Raw genomic sequence first — 27,941 nt, forward strand, 5'->3', positions numbered from 1 at the left:
TCACCTACTTGGCTAGGGAACAGGGCCCACTCTCCCAGGACAGGGATCAGGGTCGATTCCCTCTCGGGTGCTGCTGACGGAGGAGAGACCACCAACTTCTTTGGCAGAGGACCCCATGGGAACCGAGACGCTCTCACTCCCACACAAGGGTGCTCTCAGGAGCACAGTACATGTGTTTTCAGGTCATTTTTTTCCCCACCTGTGTGCTCAGGACCTACGGCAGCAGCTGGTGCCCTCCCCTGCAGACCTCCCCGGTGGCCAGTTAAGCTGTTGGCAACAGGCCCCGAGTCAAGCAGGTGAGATGAGTTTTGAGGGGAGCACAGCTCTGTGAGATGAGGCAAATAATGCTCGTGAGGCAGCGGGAGGAGGAACAGCTCTGGGGCAGCAGACACCACACTGGAGTGCTGCTCACACTCTGATCAGCCCAGCAGGTTTTCTGGAAACAAGCGTTTCCTTCTCCTCCATCCCCAAGTGCTGAGGAAGAACACTAGTTTGGGACAGGTCCTGACACACAGGCCAAGTAACCCAGTCTCCACGGCCGCTTGCACCGAGGCAGGCAAAGCATTCAACCTCCCAAGACACAGAAAGGGCCCCGGGAAGGACATGCAGCTGGTTCTAAACAAATTAAACTGCCTCCAAAGCCTGGCCCAAGAGCAGCTGCAGCAGACAGCGAGCCCGTGCACTGGATGCTCTCCCTGCTGCAGCAGGAGCTAGAGCACCCGGAGCCACGGCCTGCGCTATCTCGGAGCCCTCTCTGAGCCAGAGAGGTGAGCCCAGGCGTAGGGCCATCGCTGTACAGCAGGGCTGGAGAGACAGCAGTAACTGCAGGGCAACAGGACCGAAGCCCCGAGTCCCTCTTCCCCACCCCACGCCCCTGCCACAACCCCCCCCCTCCTTTGAAACCGAGGCCAGCTTGCTCCGCTTCCACCAGACAGAAGGGTCCAGAGAAGCAAGGCGCCCCCGCGCATGTTATCTTAATGCCTGCTTTCATCAACGGAAACGAGAGTTGAAGGCCGAGGAGGAACTAAAATGGCAGCACCAACAACGGAACAGCGCGTGACGCTTCAGAAAGGAAGAGAACGATGTCTGGTAGGCTCTGGGACTGAGCTCTGGTCGTCTTCAGAGGAGAAGGGGACGTGTCAAAGCCAGGTTCTCTGCGGAGATCTTGCTTTTCTGCCGGTCGGTAAAAATCTGCCAAAGAAATTTGTAGCCTTTCCCCCACGAGCACGTCAATTCTCTGCCAAAAATGTCTGTGACCCAGGAACGCTGCAGATGGCAGACAGAGCCACGCGTCTTAGCAGAGAGGGGGCTGCGGCGTTCCCAACATTCAGAATAAACTTCGGCCTCTTTTTTTGTTTTTTGTTTTGTTTTTTTTTTTTTTCTTTTTCGTTTAAAAATTTCTTCCTTTGTGATTCCCCATGGCTGGCATTACAGGATTTCGTACTTGTCCACCAGGAAGGTGGTTTCAGTAGAAAACCTTACAGGGCTGTTCCCGTCTACCTGGGTCACTTTGGTAACCTGCGGAGACAACACGCAGAGTTAGCTCAGCATCGAACGCCGCTCCCCACCACAAGCCATGCAGCGCTTTCTGACACTGGGGTGGTCACGAGGACAGAATCAACCCAGCACTTACAAGTCAGCCCTGAAAGAACGACCTTCGTTCTCAGGAAACCTGAAAACAGGGGAATGATGTCCTGCGGTAGCCGTGCCTCTGCTGAAAGCGGCTTGTGAGGGGCTAAGCATCTGTCCCTAGCTGCAGTTCAGCGGGAACAGACAGACAGACAGTCGTATGCTGAGAAGTGTTTTGGCTCGGAAGGCTGGTGGATTCTCTAACGAAGTCTGAGGGGAATTAATGATTACTCGGAGGCACGAAGGCACAACCGGAACTGCAGGCAAGCTCTGGGAAGCTGAAGTTGCCAGTGCTGCCCGCTGCCACTCCTGAATCCAGCTAACGCAGAGGCGACTTAACGCCGACGCCCAAGCCTTCGCTAAGCGGGACAGCAGGGGCCCACGCACCACAGCACGGCCGTTTTTAGCCAGCGGATGACTGAGGCAGCTTGAAAGAGGCAAGAGTGACATCACGCCTGCAGAGCGCCGGCAGCGGCCATACCTGTATGTTGCAATAGTTCTTTTTGGAGATGAAGGAGACTTGCACCGGGAAGAAGTCATTTGGCTGCCCTGCTATGCTGAACTCCAGGCTGCCGCTCTTGTTTTTGGCATCTATCACTGGCAGGCACCACTCGAGGAGATTTCTCCGGCTGTCGTGGCGATACTCACCATCAATCTCCCCAATCACTGGGGCGCCGACACCAGACCTAGAGCAGGCAACAAGAAGCTCCAATAGCTTACCCGCACAGAGCTAAGAAAATGCTTGTCAAGCCCGTCGGTGTGGCCAGACTGCAAACCAGAGAGGGGAAGGAACCGGCGGGATCCAGGACGGTGCCTGTTAGCGCTGCCCGGACAAGGAACGTTACTTACGGCAAGGGGATGGTGATGACCACATCGTTCAGCTCTAGGCTCTCCTCTTGCAACTCGTATTCAATGTTAACATCGCAATTGTTCCCGCTTTCTGACGGCCAGCAATTAACTGAGGGCACAGAAACAGCATGCTGAGCCACACAGGCTTTCTACGTGGAACAGGCTTTCAAAAGATGACGCGCTTCGAAAAGCACAGCAAAGTCATCCCCAAGAAATTCTGGCTTTCAGAAAAGCTTTTTGTTTTCTTCAAGAGCATTACGGAAAACGCACACTGCCGAGAAGAATGGGTACTATCCAACGGAAGACACACAGTATTTCCAACACCTCACAACGTGCCACGCTCCAGGCAGCTCAGCTGCCGCAAGGCGGGCTACAAGCCGGCAGCCCACGGATGAACATCAGCCTCTTCCGCCCGAGCCCCCAGACGCACGCTCGCACTCACTCGTCAGTGGAATGAAGGACTCTTCCGTGGTCTGCAACCTCCACTTCAGCACGCCCACGTCGCTGTTAATAGGGAATGACTTCTCTGGGTTCTTCAAACCAATCTGCGATTCTGCAGTGAAGAGCTTCTTGTCCACATTTGGGTGAGTCTGAAAGGGGAACACACGCTCAGGCTGTAACTCTAAGCCCAAGGAGAGAACTGTACGTAGGTAACGCGGGTTCTAATAAGACGGGCCTACGCATCCCAGAGTATTTTCCTTGACAAAATACACATCAGTTTTGCTCCTTGCTCAGAAGCCTGACTGGAGCACATCTGCTCATCAACCTGGGATTCCTTCCAGAAAACGCTGATCCGCTAAGAAGAATCCACACCACCACGATTTTGACTTGCCACTGCGCCAGAGACTCTAGCAAGGCACGTCCTGGGCTGACACCCAGAGAGCAACTTCAACTCCTCTTAAAATCTCAAAGACCACCCCAAAGACCTGTAACGGACATTTTTCTTGAAGAAAAAAAAACAACCTAACGCTACTGGGAAGAACACCCTGAAACCACAAAAACGCTACTTCCCTCAGCAACCTTAACGCATGTATATGACAGCAGCCAAACTCAATTTAAGTGTTCTCTCTTCACAACAGCAAGCGTAAGCAGCTTTTTAGAAGCTGAGGATTTCTGCAAGTTAACGTTCAAGTTACACTAGAAAGACAGGAGTCTGCACTGGGTTTGATCTCGTCTTCCACCTGAAGCAGCACATGTGGCAGCATCGTTAGGAACTCACTCATCAGATGCGCTGATAAGGAACCTACTACTCTACAAGCAGACCTGCAGCCAGCTATGTATAGACAAGCTCTTGGCGAGGGGGAGGAGGGAGCAAAAGAGCGTATCAAAGCAGCACCATCTCCAGGGCTCAGGAAGATCACACAAACAGAGAGGGAGAACGGGGAGGACGTATCTCTACGAATCTTCTGAGCTTCTATCGCTGACGGCAATCGAGGGCTCTGGCTCCAGGAATTGTCTCGGAGACAGCAGTGTCGGGACCCGAGCAACCGCGGAAAGAAGCGGCTTTCTAGATAATAAATGAATGCCTCATTGGCACAGTAACTTAATTCTAACACTCCTGCTCAACAACTAAAGCTCACATCGTATAACCAAGCAACGCACCAGGCTGCTGCAAAGTCCAAGTGAGACCAGACGGCATGCCAACGTGCGTTACTGGACAGATAAGGCTCCAAGGGCAGGAGGATAAGCGCACGAGATCGGATTTCTCGGGTGAACTTCAATCTTTTGAGCATGAGCTGTCCCTGCATTTATGCTGCGGTAACGTCTGCGGTGACTACTTCCAGTTTCAACGCATTTGCTGAGAAGGCTTGGATGAGAACACAGGATGGTAACATGCTCAAGTATTTCCAATTGTTTGCCCTGGAGAGCAGCAAAAGCATGTTCAACAGCACGGGACACCAAACAGGCTTTACCTGTAGCTGCACTCCCCTCTTGTCTTCATTTTCTACATGCAGGCGAATCCGGGCAAACTTTTCATCGGAAATGTGCAGCATGATCATGCCATGCAGCTCCATGTTCTGCAACCCTCCGTCACGGCCACAAGTCAAGGAAATTTTCTCCTCTATTTTCATGTGCACACTAGACAGACAGAAGAAAAGCAGGTATCTCAAGTCCCACGCTTGGCATCTAACTGGCAAGATGCGAGATTAGCGCTCAGCAAGGACAGGCTACGTGTAACGAGCAGGTGCTCCCAAGAGCCTGATGGCCCCAAAGGGAATAGCATGGACAGCACAGCGGATGCTAATGCTGCTCCGACAGGTTAACTCGGGGGCAGGCGGCTCCACAGATATGAGTCTGTAATGGATGGAAGCCCAGATAAACAGCGACGATACAGCATCTCGACATGCTGTTCACTCAAACCCCCTCTGCTGTACAGCAGCACGGCTCACGGCACTAAAAGGTTCTGAATTGCTACACGTAAAACGAGCCGTGAACGCTTCCATCCTAAGCCGCAATAAGGCAGGAACTCTTTGTGTCTGGGGAACGGGAGAAACGGCAGCTACTTTCACTCATCGGAAGGCAAAACACCGGGAAAAAGGCATAGGAAAATTCCCAACCTCAGCTAAACAGTCGTTGTATCCCGTTTTAGTTAAGGCGATTCCTAAGCAAATTGGCTATCTGCTTTTTTGCTGCTGTGCTTTCCAAGATTTTGCCCACCATCTTTTAAAATTAACAGGCTGAGTGAGCACACAGGACCTGAATGGCAGGAAAAAGCCTGTTCCGAAAACTAAAAAAGAAGCTAGCTCACGAAGCAACACGTGCATCGCAGAGAGAGCTGCGAGAAGACTGCTTTCAAAGTGAGGGCAATACCTACCTCTCCATGTTAACGGGAGGAGCGAGAACTTTGGCTGCTTCCGTAGAGCGCTTGCCTACAGAAGTCATGATATTTTCTCCTTCCAATTTCAGCTTGTCCACAAAGTTGTCCACCTCCTTCCCCTTGGCGCCAAGTTTCAAGGCTTTACTGGGACCTGAAGGCCTAAACAAAAGGCGTAAGAATCTCCAAGTCAGCTCATGGCAACAGATTCCTCCTCCCTCGGTTCTCTTAAGTGTCATAACCTGACCATCCCAACAATATAGCGTTCACCTCTGCAGCCTTTTTTGGGGGAGAACGTGCGTGAAACCGATGATCTTACGTGTGGGCTGCCAAGTTATAATTTAGATCTGGATTCTGTTCCGAGTGTTACCCGTAGCTGGGACCTCTTTCTCACGCAAAATGAGAAGCGCATTGCCCATCAAAGACTCCAGAGAGACTATGGGATGCTACTGTGGTACACAGCACAACTGCTCTTCAATAAGAAAAGAGGGGTCTCGAGAATCTGCAACATATACCGGCCGACAAGCAGCCACATTAAAGGCTCAGAGGTCAACACACGCCGATCGGCAAAGCTAAGGGGAGGCTTTACAAAGGCATGACCACCTCTACCCTGTACAGTAACCGAACGGGAGGGCTACGCAGACAAAGAACCCGCCTTAGAGAGCCTTGATTTGGGCATGTGGTTTCAGCCACTGCCGGCTCCAAGGAACATTTGCTACCTACTGTACACCTACCTGGCAGGCGCTGGTGCCACTTTGGGCTTCTCTGTTTCAATGATGGTCTCTGTGATCATCGCCGCCGTTGTGCCCCCAGACACGGCCGAGCTACCAAAGCCACCAAAACCGGGTGCCTTTTTGCCCTGTCTCTCTGCGTCCCTCCTGGCCTGCTGCAACTCCTTTGCTTTACGGCGCATCTCCGCTTTTGCTTCACGCTCCTGAGTCTGAAACGAAAGACAAGAGGCCGATAGAGCTTTGCAACCTCAATCTTAGTCTGCACAGGAACTAAGTGCATTTGCTCATAAACCCTTTGCAAAGAGAAAGGAAACAAGACATGTGCGTTCAGTTTACAGAAAAGCCAAGTAATTTTATGACCCCTATCAAAGGGGGGTAACACCTCTGTACAAAAAAAGCAGTGTTTCCCAGACAGGGTACCCCACCGTACCAGGCTTGCAGTTATTCCCGCTCACCTCTCGGACAGCTCGGAACACCTTTTCTTCATGCGAGTCCATCTCGGTGAAGGTCCGAATTTGTGCCAGGTTTACGTTTTCACGGTAGCCCAGGGCAACAATTTCATCAAAGGCAAAAATCAGGTCGAAGCAGTGTTCGGAGATCTCATTCTCCTCCAGAGCTCGACAATATTCAGGGATCTAGTGAGGGAGGGGAAAACATTTAAAGGAGTATTCGCATGAAGATGAAGTTTTGCCGTTACTAGTTTTTCTACACTAAAACACTTAGACAACCCTCTTAGCTTAGTTGTAGTGCTAAGTCGGAGGAACCTCAACACATGCTGAGGCCAGCGGATTTCCTGAAGATCCTTTGGTTGCATGAAGACAGCCGCACAAACTCGCTGCTTAGAAATGCATTTAAAAGTAGTGCTGTACCTCTACCAATCACATACTGTAATGTCACGTTATTTTTAGAAGGAATATGGGTGTTATCTTAAGAATACAGAGAATATTTTATGCTAAATTTACAACATCACCCTTTGGTCTCACCAGTTGAAATGCAACCAGGGATTTTTCACGTGTAGTTCAAAAACACCACTGACACGTCAAAGCTTACTTCCAGGCCAGGAAGAGGCTCTGCAAAATCAAGTTGCCAGATGGAGGCAGACAGCGCTTCAGCACCAGCTCACCGACAGGTTCCCTTGTAACTACGCTGTTTCAGGCTACACACGTGCGAACTCTGCATTAAGTGACAGAGCCTTACCACTCTAGAGAAGAGTCGGAGTGTTTCTAGGTCTTCCAGGATGTTGCTGTTCTTGGTGGTGATCAGCACCATGTAGAGCTTCTCCATCGGTTGATAGACGTACCGCACGCTCTCCGTTTCCACAAAAGTGTGCTGCTTCCCCGTGTTCATCAGCTTCGGGAAAGCCGCCAGCAGCCCCTCGATGCGGGTCCGAGTCATCTCCACAAACTGCCGGGAGACGATGGCCTTCCCCGCCTTTGTGCAGACGGCTGCTGCCAACAGCACCTGCAGAAAAGGCGAGCGCTGCTTAGCTGGGCCTCCCACACCACACAGCCTCGGCAAGCCCGGCGTGGCGCAACTCCCTCAAAGAAAGGATCGCTTCTGACTATGTTTCACATTCACGTGTACCGCGCAGTCAAAGTCGTGTTTAAGGAAAATCAGTTAAGTCTTTTTCTGTGACCAGCACCAAGAACTGAATTACTCTAAGAGCAGATCCACCTCTGCTTTTCCCTCTCTCCAGCCCGCTTTCTGTTCCTGTGTTATCCTGAAGGAAAGCTCTTGGTGCTCCCGTCGGGCAGACACGGCAAATCAGCCCATTCCTACACACACAGAAGTGTGACAAACCTCCAAAATACTTTAGGCAAGGCTCTGGTTATTGAGTTTTCTGTCAGTCTGGCCCCAGCTTACAACTAGATACAGGAATGTTTTAAAACGTGACGTTTCTTCCCAATGCCACATTTACAGTAAAGCCAGGTTAATAAAATATTGACAGCTACGTTAATTGCAGCACTTGGATGACTCTCCTGAGCATTTCAAAGATGTTATCACACCAACAATAAAAGGGTCTAAAGGCGATTGCCAGCCTATGTTTTCTCATTCTCTCAGACTACCGAGACTTCCTCCTCTCATAGATCAGCTTCTTAATTAACTTTGTCAGGATAAGGCAGTTTCTGCATTTAAGATCTTTTAAATCCCCAGCTGTTGTTATTAACGAGGCAAGCAGCAGAAACTAACTCGCAAACACAGAGCGATTTCAAGTCCCACCTCAGCCCCAGGTCGATGGTGCTCTGTGTGCGCGCCTTGGTAAGACTGCCAGTCTCCTTCTGGACTGCCCCGGGGCTCTGCAGCTTGACAGCTCGGGGACAAACATATCCTGAAGTACTTACGGGTCAGAAATAAACTTTCTCTCTGTAAGTACTCCCCCAAAGTACTCAAGACCACGGTGCAAGAGAACCGGACGGCACCAAGGATCCCTGCTGCACTGTGAGCGCACAGCTCTACTCTTTAATGGAGCAGCGTGTCAGCCTTTGCTGACCGAGACGGCCATCAGACGACGCTGTGGATGGGCAACAAGGAGCAGGACTAGCTCGGAGAGAAAAAAGCTCACAGCGTTACGCTCTGCACCGACACGGGAGTAGCCGGCCATCGCCTGCGCCTGGCTGCACCCAGCACTCCAGGGGACAGCCCCAATACCCCAAACGACCTTTAAAACAAGCGTAATGCCGTGTACCGAAGGCTGCGGCCACCAGTTCCTCCGCTGAAGGGGCACCGCGGCTCTGTAAGCGGTGCTCCGCCGCTGCGCGCGTCCTGCCCGCCCCGGACGCGGGCAGGGACGGCGTGCCTGCGCCCCTGCCGCCCTCCGAGGGCTGTCGGTCCCAACCCCGACTCCTCGGGCCGCACAGGAACCTGCCACAGCGCTCGGCTCTGCCCCGCCAGGCCACGGGGCTCCAGCACCGGCCTGCGCCCAGGCCTGGGCGAGCGGCGGGCCTACGAGCCGGGGCGGGGCCGGGGCCCACGCCCGGAGCTTCGCCAAGCCCCTCTCCACCCCGCAGCGGCGAGCGGCAAGGCCGCGGGCGGGCCCTTACCATGGCGGCGGCGGCGGCGCTGGGCTCCGCGCTCGCTCGCTCCCTCCGCGCTCCGCGTCCCCTCGGGCAGCCCCACAAGATGGCGGCGCCGAGCCACGTCCCCAGCCGGAAGTGGCGTCACGCACGGCGCGCGGAGCGGGGCGGCCCCGGCGGGCGGCGGCCACCGCCCCTCCCGCCAGGGGGCGCCGCGGAGATCGCGCCGCTCTAGCCAGCCAAGGGCGAGCGAGGCGGGCGGGTCGCCATGGCGACGGCGGCGGGGCGGTGGCGGCGGGGCGGCATGGCGGAGCGGCGGGCGCTGGAGGTGAGCAGGATCGGGGGGGCACCGGGCCGGGCCGGGCCGGGCCGCCGCCTGACCGCGCCCCTCTGCCTAGACCCGCCTCGTCGAGAACCAGCCGTACGACGAGAGCCTGGACCTGCCGGAGGCCGAGGAGGCGGGCGGCGCGGCGGGGAGGCCGGCCGGGGCCCGCTCGCCGCGGGCGGGGAGCGCGGGCCGCCCCCGGGGCTCCCGGCGGCCGGGGCTGCCCGGCACAGGCGGCGGTGCGGCCGATCGCAGCAGCGACGAGGAGGGCAGCGGCGGCAAGGTAGGCGCGGGGCCGGCGGCGGGAGGGGCGGGCGGGGCGGCCCGGTGAGGCGGCCCGGTGAGGCCCGGTCCCTCTCGCCTAGGAGGAGACAGCAGCCCGCTCGGCCCCCGCCACCGCCCTCAGCGAGGACGAGGACGACGATGATGACGACAACTCGGAGGAGGATTCCTCTGAAACCGACTCGGAGGACGACTCGGAGGAGCACGGGGCTGCGCTGGAGGGGTAAGTGGTGCTACTGGTCCGAGAACCCAGGGTCTGGTGCCGGTCGGGTGCCGTACGGGCCCTTTCGGCTCCACCGGTGTGCTCGTCGTCCCATGAGGGCAAGCATGGCCGTGGGCATCGGGACCGGCAGCCCCTTCCTCCTCCTACCCGGGTGGCCCAGGAAAGAGGTTCCTTCGTGCGACGAACTGCAGCCACCCAAGGTGGCTCCTCGGACAATCCCCGTGCCCTGCTTTGCTGTACCAACGAAAGGCACAGCCGGGAGCGACTGAAGGTGTCAGCCAGCCTCCTGTCTCAGCTTCAGCCCTGGCTGGCAGTGGATGCCCGAGAAAGAGAAGGAACATCTGGAACACATCGTTTGTCTCCTGATAATCCTCCTCCTTTTCCACTGTTTTCAACTCCAAAACCATTGCTAAACCCCCTAGTTGTCCTAACGGCTGCCTTTGTGCAGATCACTTATCCACCTTTTGCCATCCCCTGCACAAGTCTCTATGATCACAAGCAACTGTCCGTCACCGAAGGGCTTTTTTTGGCTAGGAGGCCCAAGGCAAAACATGGCCCAATAGTGGTGTTGGTGTGCAAGAAGGCTTTTTAAGAGAGGACTTACTACCTCGTGTTTCAGCTTCCTTCATGATTGCCTTCCACAGTTGGGTCCCAGTTCCTGCTTGTACAGAACCTACCGCGAGTTAATCTTTGCCCGCGTTTCTCTTCCTTTAGTGACTTCAGTCTAGCAGATTATGACTACCTGCCAGTATCTTCTGAAATCAAAGAGCTCTTTGAGTACATCAAGAGGTGAGTTGAAGGGGTTTTAGCCCGCTCTTGGCTCTCCTTTGTGCCAATTGTTGTGGCAAGTTTTGCAGGACAGTTCATAGTCACCCACGCAGTGGTGTTGTGTTTTTCCAGGTACACTCCCAAAACAATAGAGATCGAGCACAAACTGCAGCCTTTTATTCCAGACTTTATTCCTGCAGTTGGAGACATTGACGCCTTCCTAAAGGTACAATTGCTCCAGGTTCCTCTCTACCTCCTGCCGCACGAGCCGAGACGGAACGTGGCATCGGTGCGAGAGGGGCAGCGGAGGCCGGCCCGTCCCTGCCACCGGTGGCGCACCCTTGCCCTGCGCCGTCGGAGATAACGTTCTAGAGACCCGGGAAGCTACACTCAGTAGTGGTTCAGTCACCTCTCAAACAGCACATACATAATTTGGGGCGAGGGCTGCGTTTGCCCAACACCTTGTCCTTTTCAGGTACCGCTGTGCTAACAACTCATATTCAAGCGAGCGTGCCTACCGATTCCTTTTAGGGTCTGATTTTTACACCGCAGGGAGGCTCTGTACAAAATTGCCCCAACTTTCCCTGCTTTGGACTCCCGTAAAAAACGGGGTCTCTGTTTATCTGCAGGTTCCCCGTCCTGACGGCAAGCCTGATAACCTTGGCCTGCTGGTCCTGGATGAGCCGTCGACCAAGCAGTCGGATCCCACCGTGCTCTCCCTTTGGCTGACAGAGAACTCCAAGCAGCACAACATCACAGTGAGTCGCGGAGAGGGAGGAGGCACTTGCTGCGCACTTGGCTGTAGCAAAAACATCGCATTTTACTCTTACTTTCGTCTATGTGACTGTAGCGTTGCAGCACAACTGATAACTTGGCTTTAAAAGCAGAAAAAACTAACCTTTTTCTTTAATCTATAGCTTTAAACTGCAACGGATCTAAGCCTTGCTTCAGGCAAGTCGCGGTACAGACTTTGGATCTGTTTCCCTCAGGTGAAGCTTTGTTTCCTTTTGGTTGTCGCTGCCTGGTTTTACTCCGCGTTTTGTTTCCCAGCTGCTCTTCTGTCTGCAGAAATCAGTTGGTACAGTGCAACTAGGAAAGAGAAAACGCATGGTTAATCGGGAGTGAACACAGGGTTTGCAAAAAAAGCCCCAAAACACCACGAAGTGCTTCCAGGTTTATGTTTCTGTTTTTAGCAGCAGATAAAAGTGAAGAGTTTGGAGAATGCAGAAAAGAACCCCAAAGCCATTGACAACTGGATTGAAAGTATCAGCGAACTGCACCGCTGCAAACCTCCTGCCACGGTCCATTACACCAGGTGAGCCGTTACGTCAGCTCTGCTTCACACACGCTCGTACAGCGTAAGCTCAGGTCGGTGGGAGGCTGGTGGCAAAGTCTGGGAGCGCTGAGTAAAACTATCAAAGTATCTCCGAGAGGGAGAAGACGTGCTGATTTTCAGGGCAGTCGTACCGCGCGTGTGTGCAGGACACTCGGTTTCCCTCCCTGCACTTCTCTTTCCCTACGTAACTTGAATTCCTTCAACAGCTAGCACACAGAACTTGCAACTTAGCAAGCTTAGGCTTGTTTTGATAAATCAAAATGCCCACGTTGACCCTCAGCAGCCGCGCAGATCTCTCTCAGCTGGTTAGAACGGATGCTGGCCCGTTTACAGCGGTCTGGCAGTAGGAAGCCATTTCAGTTGCGTGTGATCCTGAAGTTCACGTTCTTTTCTTCCCTGGCAGGCCAATGCCCGACATCGAGACCCTCATGCAGGAATGGTCACCGGAATTTGAGGAGCTCTTGGGAAAGGTGTGTCGTCCGAGCAATAAGTAGTTAGCTCAGTGCGCGGTGTTAGAAAGCATCTTCCATGGAAGGTGGCTTCCTGCTCCATTTTGAGCTCTTTGCCCGCAGCCCGGCCCGTTCAGGTTTGTTCCTGCTTCCCGTTTCTCCCTTGCCAGAAGACGGGGGAGCAGCCTAACGCCTGAATTCCCGGCCGCTGCCCGGGTGGCCTCTGTGCTCGGCCTGAGATCAGCGCGTGCTCTCGGGCTCTTGCCGTATGGGAGCAGAGCTGACAGCCCCGTCTGTTCCAGGTGGGCCTCCCGACCGCAGAGATGAACTGTGACCTGGCCGAATACATCGACATGATATGTGGTAAGCGGGGGAGACTGTGCCGAAGGCACAAGCGTGCTGCTGGCCTGGCGCTGTCTCACTTAAAGCAAGAGACCTCTAGGTGCAGGCTCAGCCCCGAGTAGTCAAGATCATTCTCTGCTGCCTTCAGCAGGGAGCAGACTCTTGTACCGCAGGCGCCTCCAGTCTTGGATGAGCGAAGGCCCGAGTAGTCGGGGGCAGGGGGAAGCTCAGCCTTTACAGCACCCCGTGCAGGGCGGTGCAGCCCAGACCCTCTCACGCATTTCTGCTCTTGTTCGTAGCCATTCTGGACATCCCCGTGTACAAGAGTCGGATCCAGCCTCTGCACGTCCTCTTCTCCCTCTACTCGGAGTTCAAGAACTCGCAGGTAAGCAACTCCGGGCAGGCGCCGCTCACCCAGCTGGAAGCGTTGCAAAGCTTCTCTCCTTACGCTTGGCTTTGCTGTGCCGTGGGTGTTTGTAAAGGGCTGGTAGGCCACGGTAAAGGGGTCCAAAGAACATTTTCTAAGCTTCTCGTTTCCCCAGTACCTCAAAGATACACAAGGAGCCTCTGGCATGCCGCAAGGCTGGGATGCCGCGTTGTTTAACAGCCCAGCGTAAGCCCAGCACACTTTTCCCACCGAAGTCAGGGCGACTGCTGAGAACACAGCTCATACGGAGCAGAAGTGGCTTGCGTTTTTGGATGCACGCATGTACTTTAATTAACGACAGGCGAATCTTTGCACTAACGCGTTCTTTCCCCTGCAGCATTTCAAGCCCCTGGCTGACGGGAAGAAGGGCAGGAGCCCGCCATCCAACCCACCTTCACAAGGAGCAGACGCGGAAGTGTTAAGCTTTACTTGAAGCTTGACGTTAAACCCTCATCTCCTCAATGTCAATGTCAGCCCTCCTCCTCCTCCGTCAATGTCTGCCGCTGGCCAGCGAGATTTGACTCAGGCAGCCTGTGAAGCAACGCACAGCGCTTCAAAAGCCTCCCTGGTTCTGTAGATACTGCTGAGCTGTTCTGCATTCGTGGAGTAGGACTTCACTCATCGCATTTATTGCGGAGGCTGCCTAATCGCTCGGGTTCTGACCTGTCCCTAAGCAGTTCAGCATTACACCAGCTCTTTCCAACGACAGGCTCCCTGTGCCACAGACGCTGCAGAGCAGAGGCTCCTCGAGCACACGCTACAAGTGCTGTAGCAAGCGGGAATAAATTCTGTGCTCAAACACAACACTCGGATCTGCCCAGTGTGTTCCGAGGTCCGATCTGGGGATCTCGAATCTCCTCTGCCCCGTATCATTGAGCCCCTTTTTCTATTCTCAAGCCCCTTAGCTACTGCCAAGGAGAAATAACCAGCGCGGCACCACACAGACGCTCAAGTTTAGTTTATTGCTGTTGGGATGACTCTCTCCAGCCCCTGCCCTGCCGCCTGCCCACCCGTCTGCCACAGCTCTGGCAGGGGCGGAGAGGATGACGGAGCAAGCAGGCCACGAACCTGCTAAAGCAAGGCTGGTGCTTGGCCTTACCCCGGGAGGAATCGCAGCGCTAGCAGCTTAGCAGAGTCTGGCTATAAACAGCTTCGATGCGTTTTGATTATAATAGCCTATTGCGTAAAGTGCACGGGCTACATAAAAACATGCCTTGGCTAACGGCGCAGCTACCGAGACCTGCAGTGCGTAGCTTAACGTATAGCCGGGGGCTGGTCGGCGCCCGCCACCCAGCACGGCCTCCCCGGCACCCTCGGCTGCGCTTCTCCAGAGGCTGGTACGTACCTGGTGCCGGGCAGCCCTGGCTCACGGGCACCACGCCGCGTCTCACAGCCAGATCTCGTCGCTGCTCACGCTGGGCACTTTGTAGATGCGCCCGGACATCGGGAGCTGGACAAAACCTGCAGGACAAAGACAGCTCATTGCCGTCGCCTTTTGGGGCAGCCGTGGAGGCTGGCATCCCCACAGCATGGTTTTCAGGGGGCCGCTTGCCCCCCTGCGCCCCCTCACCGAGCTTGCTGAGGACCAGGGAGTTGTCCAGCCCCGGCAGGGTGCTCTCCTCTCCCCCGGCACCGGCTCCCACATCCCTGGGGGAAGCTGTGGAGAAGGAAAGGGGTGAGAGCCAGGATATCTAACCCTCACCTAGGCAGGACCCGTGGCCCCGCGTGTCCCTCTGCACTGGCACCTCAGGGTCTTACCTCCAGCCTCCTGCGTGAGGTCACCGAGGTGCAGGTCGGGCGGCAGGGACTGGGTCTGGCGGGGCAGATGCCCACCCCGGGGCTGCGGGTGCTCAGAGCCGCTGCAATGGGAGCACTGGCTGAGGGGGCTGCTCCCTCCCGCTCGCCCCTTACCTGGCACCGGCTTGGCCCGGCGACACGCCAGGCAGGCGGCGCAGGAGCCCAGGCTCAGCAGGGCGCCCAGGGCCAGGGCGGCTCCGACGGCAATCCCCAGGAGGGGCAGCTCCACGCGGGCATCCAGCAGACCTGCACGGGCAGTGCAGCCCCCTCAGCACCCCTCCACAGGGCTGCTGCTTCGTGCCTGCCCCCCCGGCACCTACCCGGGGGCAGGAGGGAGGCAGTGGTGACGCCCACGCTGTTGGCAGCGCTGACGGAGAAGTTGCCGGCTGCGCTGCCGAGGTGGACACGGAGTGAGTGGTTGGCCAGCCCCGGGTAACGCGTGGCACCCAGGAGGAGGAACTCGGAGGCGTTGGCCACCACGTGCCCATCCTGGTCCACCCAGGTGATGCTGGCAGGCGGGTTGGCTTGCACCAGCACAAAGAGCACCAGGAAGAGCCCAGCGCCCTCGACCTCCTGGTAGCGGGCACCTGCCCGCAGGATCTCCGGCTTATCTGGGCAACAAACACAGGCAGTGAGACAAGCAGGAGGGACGGGGGGCAGCCGGGGACGGGGGCAGCACAGCCAGGAGCAGGATTTGTCTCGCCAGGGGCCAGGAGCACTCGTCAGCCGCATTTGCGCAGGACCGATGAGACGCTGCCCCGCTACAGCTGTGATGGACGCAGGTCATGGACCTGCTCCGGCCAGGCAGCAGCCCCACGCGCCCTCCCTGCACCTCTGGCCCAAGCAGGGCCGGTGCCGCGGACCTTACACTGCACGTCGAGGAGGACAGAAGCATTGTAGGTCTCCCCAGAGGCCGGGTCCATCAGGGAGCAGTTGAGCTCGCGGTCAGTGCGCCGGGCAGTGAGGGTGAGGGTGCTGGCAGCACCTGCAGCCGAGCAATTTGCCTCCTGCTTCCGGCCATCGAGGTACCACGCCAGCGCGGCGCCAGGGGCCGGCCGGGGGGCCCGGCAGGTGAAGGCATGGCTCTCCTCCTCCCGCAGCGTGCACGCTGCTAGCAGCTGCCCATTGATGGTGGGGCCCGGCTCCCCCAGCCCTGCCGGAGAACCCGCAGCACATCAGAGCCGCAGCGGGGTCCCGCTGCTGCAGCCGTATGCCGGACCCCACCGCAGCCTCACCTGCCGAGCAGAGCACCGGGACACCGAGCAGCAGCAGCAGGCAGGCGAGGGCAGCCCCCGGCGAGCCCCTGGGATGCCCCATCGCACGCCAGCCGCGCTCAGCGCTAGGAGAGAGGCAGCTGGAGCAGGGCCACGGGGCCGGCCCCGCACTGGGCCCCCGGCATCCCGGCACACAGCTAGAGGATGCGGCCAGGCTGCACCTTACCTGGAGCATTGCCGCTGCCCCGTCCAGCCTAGCCTGCAGTGCGGCTCTGCGCCTGAGCCCTGGCACGCAGGGCTCTGCATGCAGCGCAGGGGCGGTCCCCAGCACAGCTGTGAGCATCCCTCTCGCTAGGCCCCCGCAGCCGCCTTCCCCAAGCGAGGCTTGGTGCTGCACACAGCTGCTGCAGCAGCGGGGTCAGTCCTGCCGCCCGGAGGCTCCGAGCACGGCTCTGGCGCACATGAGGGTGGCCAGAGACCACCCAGCCAGAGCAGAGGACGAACGTCCCCGTGCCCCCCATCTCCCCTCTTCAACGGAGAGGGACTCGGCCCCCTGCTCGGCCCAGCCTTGCACCCATGGGGCCGCCCATCTCAGCAGGGCTGTGCATGCACGGGAATAACGCCACGACCGCCCGGAACGCTGCAAGCAGAGCCCAAGTGTCAGGGACACAGGGAGGTTTATTGAGGGTGGAGCAGAGCCGAGACAAAGCAAGGCACTTCGGTACTTCCCGTCCCTGGCTGTCAGCCAAGGAGGAGGAGGAACAGGATCTCTGGCACCGGAGATGGACCTTTTCTGGCGGCCAGGAGGTGCCCGCCTGGGCCACCCCAGGAGCACGGCTCTGCCTGGCCCACGCGCTGCCTCGCCCGTCTCCTGCCCCTCTCACTCGCTCCCAGTGCCACCGGGGTTGCGCAGCCGCCCCAGCATCTCGCAGAGCATCTGGTTGCAGAGTGCCGAGTAGGGGTTCAGCAGCACCAGCTGCTGCCGGGCGAAGGCACTGCCTAGCCGTGCCGCTCGCTCGAAGTCCCGCCGGGCGTCATCCTCGCGAGCTTGCAGCCGGTGGATCAGGCCGCGCTGCACGAAGCTCTGGCAGGCGGCACGGCCGCAGCCCCGGCTCAGGCGGATGGCTGCGTCCAGGTCCTGCAGGGCGCCTGGCCAGGGGGAGGAAAGGCGTCGGGGTGGGCTGGGGGTACCGGGGGGCTGCCTGCGACCCGGCCGCACCAGCACTGCTCACCTGCCACGTCTCCCTGGAGCCGCAGGGCCTGGGCCCGGTTGTTGTAGCCGGAGGCGCGCTCGGGCAGCAGGCGGATGGCCTCGCTGAACCTCTCCAGGGCTGTGCTCACGTCTCCTGACTCGGCGGCAGAAACCCCCTGCAGCTCTAGGTCCCGGACCTGCTCCAGCAGCTCCGGCACAAAGGCTTCCCCTGCGGTGGCGCAAAGGGGAGCCCATGGCCGGGGAAGTGGCCGGCACCAGGACACCGCGGGAGGAGCAGACCCAGGGCCCATCCTGCACCCCCCTCTCTCCCGGGGCAGGAACAGGCACCGGCAGGGCACCGGGGTCCAGCCTCGGGCAGGGGCTGCTCCCAGCCAGCTGAGCCTCCCTCCCCTGCCCACCCGCTCCGTGGCAGCGCAAGGACCCCGCTGCCAGTTTCCGGCAAGAACCCGAGGCAGCATCGCCTCACCTTCCTCCTGGGCGTCCTCCTCCTCCTCCTCGTCCAGCCCAGGGATATCCCCAAAAGGGGTGCTGGGGTTAAAGATGGTCTGCAGGACGGCCCTGTCGTTCGCCGTGGCCATGGCGCCCTGTGTGCCGAGACCCCCGTGGCTGGGCCGCAGGGCGCAGGCGGGCGGCCTCCGGCAGGTGGCCTCCGGCAGGTTAACGTTCACACCACTGGCACCACTTCACCCTTCCCCATCCTATCCCAGCCCGGGAGCGAGGCCCCGCCGCCTGGCCGGTTCCCAGAGGCAGCAGCAGCCCAGCTGGAAGACCTGCAGCTTCCCAAGGTGACCCGTGCACACCGGCCGCGGCGAGCCGGAGCCGAGCGCCTCTCCACTGAAAACCCCACCGCGGTCTGGGGGCGGCGGAGAGGGGAAGCGGCCCCGAATGCCCCGTGCAGCCCCGGGGCGTCCACAGCGGCAGCCACTGGCCGGGTGCTCCCGTCCCCCCGCGAGTTTCCAGGAGGAGGAGAAGTGACATGGGGGAAGCTGCTTCTCAACCCTCAAGAAGAAATCGAGAGCAACCCTCTGCAGCAATAAACTTGACATGTTTATTAATTAAACTATCACTTAAATAAAAAAAAGTGCATAGAAAATAAACATGTTTAAAAACTCCTTTGTTTTTTTTGTTTTTTACAACTATGTACACTTTTTTATTTTTACATTCAGTCTTTTGCAGAGCTTTCAGCATTTTTTAAACTATTAAAGTATTTCCTTCTTCCCTGTGACAGGGAATTAACACTGATGTACTTTAGACACGTTTCCTCTTTAAAAAAAAAAAACAAACCAAAACAAAAACAAACAAACAACCAGAAGCTTGGAAGAACACAAGAAAGAAAAGAAGAGATTTGTTATACATGATAAGTTGTCAAGAAATGTATCTCTAGAACATAACCTTGCCTTTGCAGAGCTTTTTTTTTTTTTTTTTTGCCTTTTTTTTTTTTGAAACAATTATTCACCTACCTGTATTTACTAAAGAGACTGTTAGGTTCAATAAAAGAAACACCACAAGTATAGTTCTCGGTTGATAGACAAAGCTACTGTACCTCGTTAAAAAGATACCAGGAAAGCACGGAGCACATTTTTTTTTTTTTTTTCCCTATATGCAGGTGGTTCCCCAACATTCATAACCAAAACGAGAGGAAGAAAAGGAAGAAACCAAGTTGTACAAGTACTGACTGGTAACAAGGAGGGCCGGGAAAGGCCCGGCTGCCCGCTCCCGGTCCCCGGCAGCCCTCGCCCCGGGAGCTGCCGCCCGGCGGGGAACGCGCGGCGTGGCTTTCCCGGCCGTCGTTAGCAACTGTAACACAATCCTTATCTATAGTGTTAAGAGAATTAAAAGCCATGGACCGATACTGAACTAGGCTTCATTACACGGTGCATTACTATATTAGTTCCTATATATATCGTATTTATAGTTATAAAAAAAACTCGCGAGTGTCGAGAGTGGACCAGTAGTATGGGTTCGAATGGCATGATTCTGCACAAAGACCGTCTCGCTGAAGAACCTGGTATTGCTTTGAAATGAAAGAAAACCAGAAAGAAAAGAGACCCAGCCCTTTGCGATGACCCGCTTTTCCTTTAAAAAAACACCACCTCGGTTTGTACAAAGAAAAATAAACGCCCTAAGGTTCCTTTTTTTTTTCTTTTTTTCTTTTTTTTTTTTTTTTTTAGTATTTTCAGATGCCGTGATCTGCGTCAGTCCTTATAAAATATACATTCATACACGGAGGAGCTGCGCTGCGCTCACCGACAGCCCGGGCAGGACAGGGTCGAGGGGCAGGCAGGCGGCGGCGAGCCCACCCGCTCGCTGCCACGGCTTCTCCCTGCCCCGCCGCCGCTCGTCCCGAAGGGCCCGGGCTCGCCGCGAGGCGCAGCGCAGCTTCCCGGGGGTACAGACAGTTTCACTGGCCACAGCGGCTCCCGCCGAGGCAGCCGCGACGGGTATAGCAGCAAAGCGGACAGCCAGCCGGACCCACGGGCTCGACCGGTCCTCGCGGGAGGAGAGGTGCCTGGCGCTCGGTTCTCGGGGGGGCTCCCACAGCACGCCCCCCCCCCCTCCCCCCCCCCGCCTCCTCCCCAGCTCTTCCCTACGCGGGGTGGGCTTTGGGCAGCGCTTCCCAGCCGGAGCCTCCTCCCGCAGCCAGGCAGAGGGAAGGGATCCACTTGCCGGGGAAGACGCTCCTCCTCCGCCACTGGGACGCGGCAGCAGCATGGGCGAGAGAAAACACGGCGGAGCTGAGCTACTCGGATAAATTCACGGGCTTCGCCAAGGCGAGGGCTGTCCCCCAGCACTGCCGTCAGAAACAGGGAAGGAAAAGGACCGGGAGCAGCCGTGCCCGGGGACACGGGGCTGAGGTCCCCGGGCATGCGCTCTTCGGCCTCCTCAAGGTATGTGCGTTCCCAAACTGTCAGTGCATCAAATCATCTCAGTAACAAATGCAGCGTCAATCTGACTTTTCTTTCAACAGTTCTCACCAAATAATCATCACACAGTGCAATAACGAAAGGAAACCGGCAGTTCCCGACCCTCCGAGCGCCCTATTTCAGTTCCCAGGTCAGAGGAAGAGGTCTCGGGGCCCGACGGGTGTGGATTCGGGGCGCCCCACTGCGAGTACTGGGGAGTCAGCAGGCACTCCCGTCCCTTTCTCACCAACTGCCGATGCCGTTTCAGAGCAGCCCTCCAACCCGCCGGCTCCCAGAACGGCTGCTGACCTACCCACAGGGACAGCTTGGAAAAGCGAGGGCGCCTCCCACGTTCCCTTCTGCACGGAAAAACTCACCTGCCTTCAGGAGAGAGACTGCGGGATGAGGCGCGTGCCCCGGACCAGCCTCCCGGCAAAAGAGGTATCGAGGGTCAGGTCTCTCGCGTTTCTCCTCTTTAAATACACAGAGGATGCCAGCGCAGGGCGAGGCAGAATCACGCCTCCCGCCCGGGGCCACGGACAGTCCTTCAGACAGTCAAACTTCTCCTAAGCTGGGCAATTCTCCCTCCCGCCCCCATCTTGACAGGTAAATAAAGTTTAAGGTCCAGCCAAACCTCCTGGAAACAGTTACTGAAGTCAAAAAGGCAGAACAAGAGTAAAAAATAAAAATAAAGTGTACCCCCCCTCTCTGGAGAAAGGATCAGACTGTGTCCAGCCAGGTATTTCCTATAACCGTCCTATGAAAATAAAAAAATCATTAAAAAGAGATTCTCTTAAATTAGGATAATACCACTGTTTAAAAAGCCTCGTCATAAGTGCTTTCCCCTATGAAGTGCTTCTCATAGAAAAATATACAAAATATATTTACATTTATAAAACCTTAAATACTAAACTGTAAACAGAACAGAGTAAAATCCAATGTTGTCATTTGTTAGGCTTGGGGCTTTTCACTTCCTTCTCCGTGTTGGTTTTGGAGGCGCGGAGCAGACCCAAATGGGAGGAGGGTTTACGCTACTTTAACCGGGACGATAGTGTCTTTTGGTTCGCTTGAAACAAGCTCGGTTCCTCAGCCACAGCAATTTCGACCGCGCCAATCGCCAATTTACTTCCTATGCGTTTCTGGATGCTGCCTGGCGCAGACGAGGCTGGTTAGCGTTTGGCCTTGCCTTTGCAGAGAACCCGTGCTCCGTTTTGGTGCCTCTTCCCCTGCCTTTCGGGGAAGACGACGCGACTGCACCCGGAAGACGGACCGCGACAGGCGCCTGCCTACCGGATCGCTCCCCACCTGGCCCCAGGGCACTGCAGCGAGGCTGAGCAGAGCCGATCCCGTGGGAGCCTCCACGCAAGTCCTTCCTAGCTCCTGCTCTACAGCGGTAGGCAGCTAACCCTGGAGCCGGCTCTCACTCCCCTTCTCTCCCTAGAGACATCCGTCCCTCGGACCAGCTCCACGGCGGCAGAGACCGCCAGCTGGACGCGCCTTCAGCTCGCTGGGTAGAGGAGGAAGCCGGCTGCTGGGGACAGGTCCGGGGAAAGGACTACTTCCCACCTCCAAAGCCAGAGAGGGAGGGCGCTGCTGAGAGGAAGCCTTTGCTCGCAAAGATTTACAGCGCCGTAGCTGTTGGCACAAGCCCTCTCTCCGCCAAAGAATGCCAGGAATTCCCCTGCGCTCGGGCAGGGATTTTGGAGCGAAGCGCTAGCCAAGCCTTCTTCAGTCTAGCTGCGGGCTGCTCTGTTCCGCTCTCCCCGGTTCGGCCTTCCTAGATGAAACCAGACAAGCCAGACCCATGCAACGCACCAGGCCCCCCAGGCCACGCAGTACGCCGGCCGACCCACAACTAGTGTTTTGCAGACGCGTAGCACAAGGAACCACAGACACGCGCACAGTCCTCGGGGCAGCTGGCTGGCGGGGCGCAGTCTCTCTCCCTAGGAGGAAAGCTCACTCAAACACCGTGCTACCGAACTTCTGACACAGCCCTCGAACGAGGCGGAGGAGGAGAACGCCACGTTCAGCACTCTGAGCCAAGAGACAGAGAGGGACAGAGGGACAGGACCCGCGATCGCTCCCCCACGCTTGGGCCTGGGCTGACCTCCCCTCCCCTCTCCCGCTCGCTCACCAGCCCCACGCTGCGAAACAAATACCGGGGGCGGGGGGGAAATGAGAATAGCAAAAACATAATCACGCTGAGGATCTTCTCCAGTCGCCCGTGTCTTTCACAAGGGTAAGTGTGCGCATGCGAGACATGAAGATGTGGACTCTGACAGAGAAACACAGCCGCCAGTCAGGTCCCTGAGCCCAGCCGATCCTCATTCCTGCCTCCGGCCTCCCCGTCCTGTCTGAACGGCCGGGGAGGGGTTCACTTGAAGCTTTGGTTCGCCCCAGGCCCTTCAGGGCTCACTTGCAGCTGACGGAAGTTCTAGTTTAAAAACTTCCTGCACTTCTTGGCGCCGCAGTTACAGGGCAGTTTGTTGCTGGCGTCTTCAATGGGGAACTTGTAGTCGTACGTCAGCTCTTCCCCTCGGTAGATTTTGCGCATGGCGAAGATGACAATGTGTTTCTGGCCATCGATGTTGATGACCCGGGAGTAGCAGTTGGGCTCGCAGGAGTGATTGATGAAGCGGGCCGCGTTCCCGTGCATGGTGGCATCCACCACTTCAGAGTCGTCAATGCGGAACATGTAGCAACCGATCCCCTACGCACGGAGGACAGAAGGAGGGTTAGGTCAGGGAAGTGAAGACAGAGCCACCCTAGCAGACAACCTAGCTCATTACAGCAACCAAAAGTCAAGCCTTTAAGAGTATCTGCAACCTCTCTCCACTTGTCTTCGTAAGCTCGCGCTTGAATCATTTCATCCTCGCGCTCTTCGGATCTGCCACGCTAAGACTGGACCGAGACCCTTCCCAGCGCACAGGGGAAAACAAGAAGGGCCTCTAGAGCTCCAGCGAGAATGGAAATATCCTGAGAAGTCTGTAATCCCAATTCGTGATGTTCCAAACGCAGTCTTCGCATAAGCCTGTCCTACCTTCACAGCCACTTTCTAGTTCTCCCAAACTCTTTAAGAACTTCTACGAAAGCCCATAACTCACCTTACTGTCGTAGTATTTCTCTCGTTTGTCAGTGAGGATGGAGCGAATGACATTGCCTGAATATTCGATCACCATCTCACCTGCATCGATGTTCCTTTTGCAGAACAGACCCCGGCCATGGATGGGAGACCTAAAAAAGCGAAGCGAACATTTCAAACGATACAAGCGAAGCTCAGAAACATTAAGATTGCAAACGCTGCAGAAAACAGGTTATTTGTTACGAGGATCACTGCGGTATCGTTACTCCTCCATGACGTAACGCTAACAAGAACAACACTAGGTCTCTCCTGCCCGCTCCTGAGCACATGCCTTAGCTATCACCAAGGTAAGCCAGCAAGGAATAAGCAGTCTGTGCTGAGGATAACTTTTCAAATACGTAACTTGGGCGGGGAGAAGGAGGAGGGAAAAACCCCAAACCTGCTTTTTCCCCTCAATTTCGCAGTCTCACTTCATAGAAAGTTTCCAGTTTTCACCTTCCTCTGTCCCAGAGGCAGCGGTACCAGAGCAAAACCGTACCTGTAGACGCCGACCGCCTCCTTGGAGGTCTTCTTCAAGTGTCGGAAGCGCATGGGCATTGGCAGATCCATACTAGTCGCCCTCCTAGAACAAAGAGACGCTGCTAAGCGATGACCTTTATTTGGGAGTCTGTGCCACGTAGGATCGGGATACTTTCCAAGATATAATAATTTAGACACTGTGACGCTGCAGCCCACTGAGAACACAATCAAAATTAATTCAGTGCTTTTATATATATGTAAAAGATCATTTCCTCCCTTTTCTGCCCAAATTCTCATCAGATTGTTTTACATTAGCAAGGAAAAGAAACATTCAAAGGAAGACTGGTCTGGTGGTCACCTTCGGCTGTCAGTTCTCTTGCTATTGTAGGAGTCTCCTCCATATTTGCTAGTGCTCGGTAGCTTTCAAGTTTTAAACAGCACCTCAAAGAACACAATGCGTAACTAAGCCCGATGATCAGCTCGTTTTAACAGCACGGCATTGTTTTCCCCTTTGAACCTTTAAACCCTGCTGCGTACCGGGCTGATTTCAGCTGTACTTCTTCCTCTTCCTCATCATTTGGGTTGTACTCTGGCGGCTGTCGGTGTTTAGAAGCCAAGAAATTAAACATATCAAATGCAGATTTCCTGCAATTTCAAGAGAGGAAAGGAAGTTTGTTTTACTGGCTAAATAAAATAAACACGTGGTTGCCACAACAGTTTGACGCGTTTACTGCTTTACGCCTTCTCCAGTCTGTCCTCTCTTAGAGCCTTCTACGCATCAGGGTAACACACAACAGTTTCCGAGAACCGTGAATAAAAGCACCAGCCAGGGAAGCTTTGTTAAACAAAGCAACGGTCAACAAAGTGGCACAGAAAAATGTGCAGACTCGGAAGATGCAATATAACTGACCTACACGAGAAAGTTGCTAACGTTTCTTTTTAACCGAGAGCTTTAGCGCTGTAGAGATTTGTTCCTTGTGCCCTGCCACGGAGTTAGTTAATCGAGCAAATGGGCCGTTAACCTTAACAACGACAAAGCTCACACTTGCCTCAAGTGGACTTCAGCCCTAGCAGAGCCATGCGGATTCAGAGGAGGTTCGTTGGCCTCCTCTGGCTTATGAAATCTGAACTTGTAGTTGTGGCAGTGCTTTGCTCCGTACAGTTGCTCAATCAGGAACACGACAGTATCGTGGATAATCCCCAGCATCCTCAAACCATTCACACCTGGAACAAGAAATGGAGCGCAACAAAAAACCCAACTGACAATGCAGACTTGGAGCAGGAGGATACAACAGCTTGTTACATACAACGTTGGTGCGAGCCCGCAATTTTCACAGAAGCACCGTATCGGCTAGTTCATTCCCTGTAAGAGTTTGCAATCGTTTCATCAGGAAGAAATTATCCTCCATAAAGCAGTTAGCAGCTGAACTGAAACTCTTAGGACTTTGAACCCTAAGACGCTCACAGAAAGATCGGTTTGCTCTCACCCGTTCAAAAGCGCAGTAGAAATGAGTTTGGCGCTGGATATTACCTGCAAAAGACAGCTGTTTCAGGCGGGCATTAGAACGGGCTTCTTGAACTTTGTCAGTCAGGGACTTCCAGGCATCTGCAGTCACACAAACAGAACACGAGAGAGTGAAAGAGTATCCGAGCGCTGGGCACTGAGGATTGCCAAAACAGGTGCCCTGCTATGCCTCTTATTTTGTCACATCTTATCAGGTTTCCAGTGAAACAACATACCGTCGGTAGACTTCTATGTACGTGTGCAGTATGCTGTTTTCCAACAAAACGCTCGTATTTCAATAAGCTAATTGGAGAACATGAAGTTTGCATCCTTTCATGGGCCATAAACTAAGATCCTTGGACCCGATTGCTTCCATCCTCCCCAAAATTCACTTTGGCACAAAGGGAAGTAAGCGTCTTCAGCAATTGGTCTGGATGAAAAGTCTAGATACCCTACTGTCTGATCCGCACCGGCTATTTCTTGACAAAATATGGTTCAACACCATCGGTCAATTGATAAAACAAAATGGGACAGTGATTAAAAGGAAAAACCACCACCAAAATTTTTCGATATAATCCAGACGTCGCTAGGAACTAGGATTGTTCTAGGGCCGTAAATCAAGAGGCTTTGTTTGTTTTTGGTTTTGTTTTTTTTAATCGATAAAAAAAAAGCAAGTAACAGATCCTCAGAAGTCATAATTTTACTTCTAGAAGGAAAGCTAAAACCAGTACAACCAAAACCGCACAGTTCTCACCTTCAATGCTTTCTGCGCAGATCTGAAAACCATCATCGCTAGAGATCTCAAAAACCAAACCTTTCTTTGGCTTCTTCTCACCAAGACACTCTTTCCTCTTTTGTTCTTGCTGAAGCCAAAACATAAGTGGGGAGCTGAAAGTGCTCTCTTCTTCCTCGAGAGCTTTTGAGCCTAGAAAAGACAGAAGCCAGCATGAAGATGGAATTTGGGTAGAACGATGTTTTTTCCACTGGTTGGTCCACAACTGAAAACTACTTACTAACTTGCTTTTTGACCAGTAAATCCATCCAGGAAAAAAAATCTAGACAGTATTGTAGTAAGAGTGTGAAATCTCAAGTGCTGAAATTTCCACAAACTAAAAATAGAGACGTAACCATTTGTCCAGTATCTATTAATAGCAAACAAACCTCTCCTCCCTTCAAAGCAAGAACAACGTGACTATTAGCTCTGAGGTTTTTCCTGAGAGAACGAGACACAGAAATCTTCACACACCTTCAAGGTACTCATTTCCCAGTCCTGGAGAATCCCAGGACTCGGTGCTTTTGAAGAAGCGACATACCTGCATTTTCTTGCTCATTTGTTGAGTTCTGTGTTGGTTGAGATTCGGGGAGGACTGCCGTTTGCCTTGGGAGGGAAGGAAGTGAACACAAAGAAAAATATTTAACAACCTACCTCATTTCCTCACCAGCCCTGAACACTCACCTACAAAATCTGAGAACTAGACAGAGGTACAAGAACCTTCTTCCAGATCGAATGTTCTAACATCAGTTCAGTTGGAAACAAACAAGTACAAAGATTCTACTCAGTAGCATTTATTTTTGAGGCATCTATCAGTCTGTGGGAAGCAGTCTAATTTAACAGTCTGTGACCTGTTCTTTGCATTAGCCCTACTCAGTAATAAGGCGTATGCTAACATACGATCAGCCAAAACTGTATGAGTAGTCTTGTTCTCAGCAAGCAGTAAGCTTCCCAGAGCTATATGCAACTTAACTTAAAAAATGGCTCCATACTGCAACTAAATGCGACCGCTCGTTCCAGACTGAAAGCTCCCAAGACATTTTAACTACCAAAGTAAGACCTCTCCCATTCTCTGGATAAATTTCCTTAAGCTCAAAGCGAGCAGAATCTGATGGGAAGGTCTGTTTGAAGCTTACCCTGCAGACTGGCCACATTGTTTCTGTGATGGCTGATCTACGCTTGCTGCATCCTGCGTATCTGCCTTCATAGCAGGAGTCCTGGAAAAAAAAGATTTAGGAACATTCAAAATACCTGCCAAGCCATACGTGCCATAAACGAGACTGGAAAGCAGTAACAGAGCCACTGGGAGTGGCCACGAGCGATTGGGCAGTTCAGCAGAACTACAGAAGTAGTAACAACTGCTCCTAAGGTACGAGGAACCAGATCACACTTCCAGCATCGCATCAGAATCAAGGCCTGCACTTCAAGAGGAAGGAGGAGCATGAATCCGGGTGCAAGAGAAACATGCCTGAGCAACCATAAGCAATGAGCTCAGGAGTCAAGAGGTGCATGGCGGAATGCGGAAACAGCTACAGAAAACATCTACAGACTAAAACAAATTGCCAAGCGTCAGCAACACAAAAAAGCTATTTTAAAAGGTTAAGCTGTCGAAAGAGTTTTGGATCAATGGTTTAAGAACCAGACCTATTACAAGACATCAAGATGATCAAGGAATTACGCAAGCGATGGGCAGTACTGCTCGGTTACCAAAAGCTGGATGTTACTGTCTTTTAGTATCAGCAATCGT

General features: G+C 54.7%; 5 protein-coding genes across 7 annotated transcripts in view; 1 reads left to right on the forward strand and 4 right to left on the reverse strand.

Annotated features, from left to right (window-relative positions):
• Nucleotides 1-954: 954 nt before the first annotated feature.
• ARCN1 (archain 1 coat protein complex I subunit delta) lies at nucleotides 955-9,141 on the reverse strand. Its single transcript, XM_076358384.1, has 10 exons — nucleotides 9,066-9,141; nucleotides 7,222-7,485; nucleotides 6,480-6,659; nucleotides 6,028-6,233; nucleotides 5,294-5,455; nucleotides 4,392-4,557; nucleotides 2,921-3,068; nucleotides 2,479-2,587; nucleotides 2,111-2,315; nucleotides 955-1,518 (listed from the first exon to the last, which is right to left on the reverse strand). The coding sequence occupies exons 1-10, from the start codon at nucleotides 9,066-9,068 to the stop codon at nucleotides 1,429-1,431; spliced, it is 1,533 nt and encodes a 510-aa protein (XP_076214499.1). The 5' UTR covers nucleotides 9,069-9,141; the 3' UTR covers nucleotides 955-1,428.
• A 173-nt stretch (nucleotides 9,142-9,314) lies between these two features.
• Nucleotides 9,315-13,994, forward strand: IFT46 (intraflagellar transport 46). Of its 2 annotated transcripts, none has more exons than XM_076358467.1 (11): nucleotides 9,315-9,366; nucleotides 9,437-9,646; nucleotides 9,729-9,868; nucleotides 10,583-10,657; nucleotides 10,769-10,862; nucleotides 11,266-11,394; nucleotides 11,830-11,951; nucleotides 12,376-12,442; nucleotides 12,724-12,784; nucleotides 13,063-13,148; nucleotides 13,528-13,994. In XM_076358467.1, exons 1-11 carry the CDS (start codon nucleotides 9,343-9,345, stop codon nucleotides 13,621-13,623), a joined length of 1,104 nt encoding a protein of 367 aa, XP_076214582.1. In that variant the 5' UTR covers nucleotides 9,315-9,342; the 3' UTR covers nucleotides 13,624-13,994. The 2 variants fall into 2 exon arrangements, with proteins under 2 accessions (XP_076214582.1, XP_076214583.1); XM_076358468.1 differs by having other exon boundaries at nucleotides 11,833-11,951.
• Nucleotides 13,995-14,139: 145 nt separating this feature from the next.
• On the reverse strand, nucleotides 14,140-16,518 carry TMEM25 (transmembrane protein 25). The gene is given in 8 exon segments (XM_076358466.1): nucleotides 14,140-14,651; nucleotides 14,761-14,847; nucleotides 14,949-15,233; nucleotides 15,308-15,650; nucleotides 15,652-15,834; nucleotides 15,836-16,140; nucleotides 16,223-16,326; nucleotides 16,428-16,518. Coding segments are annotated over 8 exon segments (1,461 nt in total). The 5' UTR covers nucleotides 16,508-16,518; the 3' UTR covers nucleotides 14,140-14,577.
• Nucleotides 16,519-16,861: 343 nt separating this feature from the next.
• On the reverse strand, nucleotides 16,862-18,068 carry TTC36 (tetratricopeptide repeat domain 36). The gene is made up of 3 exons (XM_076358470.1): nucleotides 17,881-18,068; nucleotides 17,434-17,622; nucleotides 16,862-17,350 (listed from the first exon to the last, which is right to left on the reverse strand). The coding sequence occupies exons 1-3, from the start codon at nucleotides 17,990-17,992 to the stop codon at nucleotides 17,082-17,084; spliced, it is 570 nt and encodes a 189-aa protein (XP_076214585.1). The 5' UTR covers nucleotides 17,993-18,068; the 3' UTR covers nucleotides 16,862-17,081.
• A 1,927-nt stretch (nucleotides 18,069-19,995) lies between these two features.
• The window catches only part of KMT2A (lysine methyltransferase 2A), a 49,111-nt gene continuing 41,165 nt past the window's right edge, over nucleotides 19,996-27,941 (reverse strand). For both annotated transcript variants that reach the window (XM_076358649.1, XM_076358650.1), the window contains 9 exons: nucleotides 27,331-27,411; nucleotides 26,736-26,800; nucleotides 26,177-26,347; nucleotides 25,450-25,524; nucleotides 24,968-25,142; nucleotides 24,456-24,563; nucleotides 23,938-24,021; nucleotides 23,422-23,551; nucleotides 19,996-23,027 (listed from right to left, as the gene is read on the reverse strand). In XM_076358649.1, coding sequence (XP_076214764.1) covers nucleotides 22,752-23,027; nucleotides 23,422-23,551; nucleotides 23,938-24,021; nucleotides 24,456-24,563; nucleotides 24,968-25,142; nucleotides 25,450-25,524; nucleotides 26,177-26,347; nucleotides 26,736-26,800; nucleotides 27,331-27,411 — 1,165 coding nt within the window. In that variant the 3' untranslated portion in view covers nucleotides 19,996-22,751. The remainder of the gene's footprint in view (nucleotides 23,028-23,421; nucleotides 23,552-23,937; nucleotides 24,022-24,455; nucleotides 24,564-24,967; nucleotides 25,143-25,449; nucleotides 25,525-26,176; nucleotides 26,348-26,735; nucleotides 26,801-27,330; nucleotides 27,412-27,941) is intronic.

This window comes from Aptenodytes patagonicus, chromosome 23, assembly GCF_965638725.1.
Source record: "Aptenodytes patagonicus chromosome 23, bAptPat1.pri.cur, whole genome shotgun sequence".
NCBI classification, from domain to species: domain Eukaryota; kingdom Metazoa; phylum Chordata; class Aves; order Sphenisciformes; family Spheniscidae; genus Aptenodytes; species Aptenodytes patagonicus.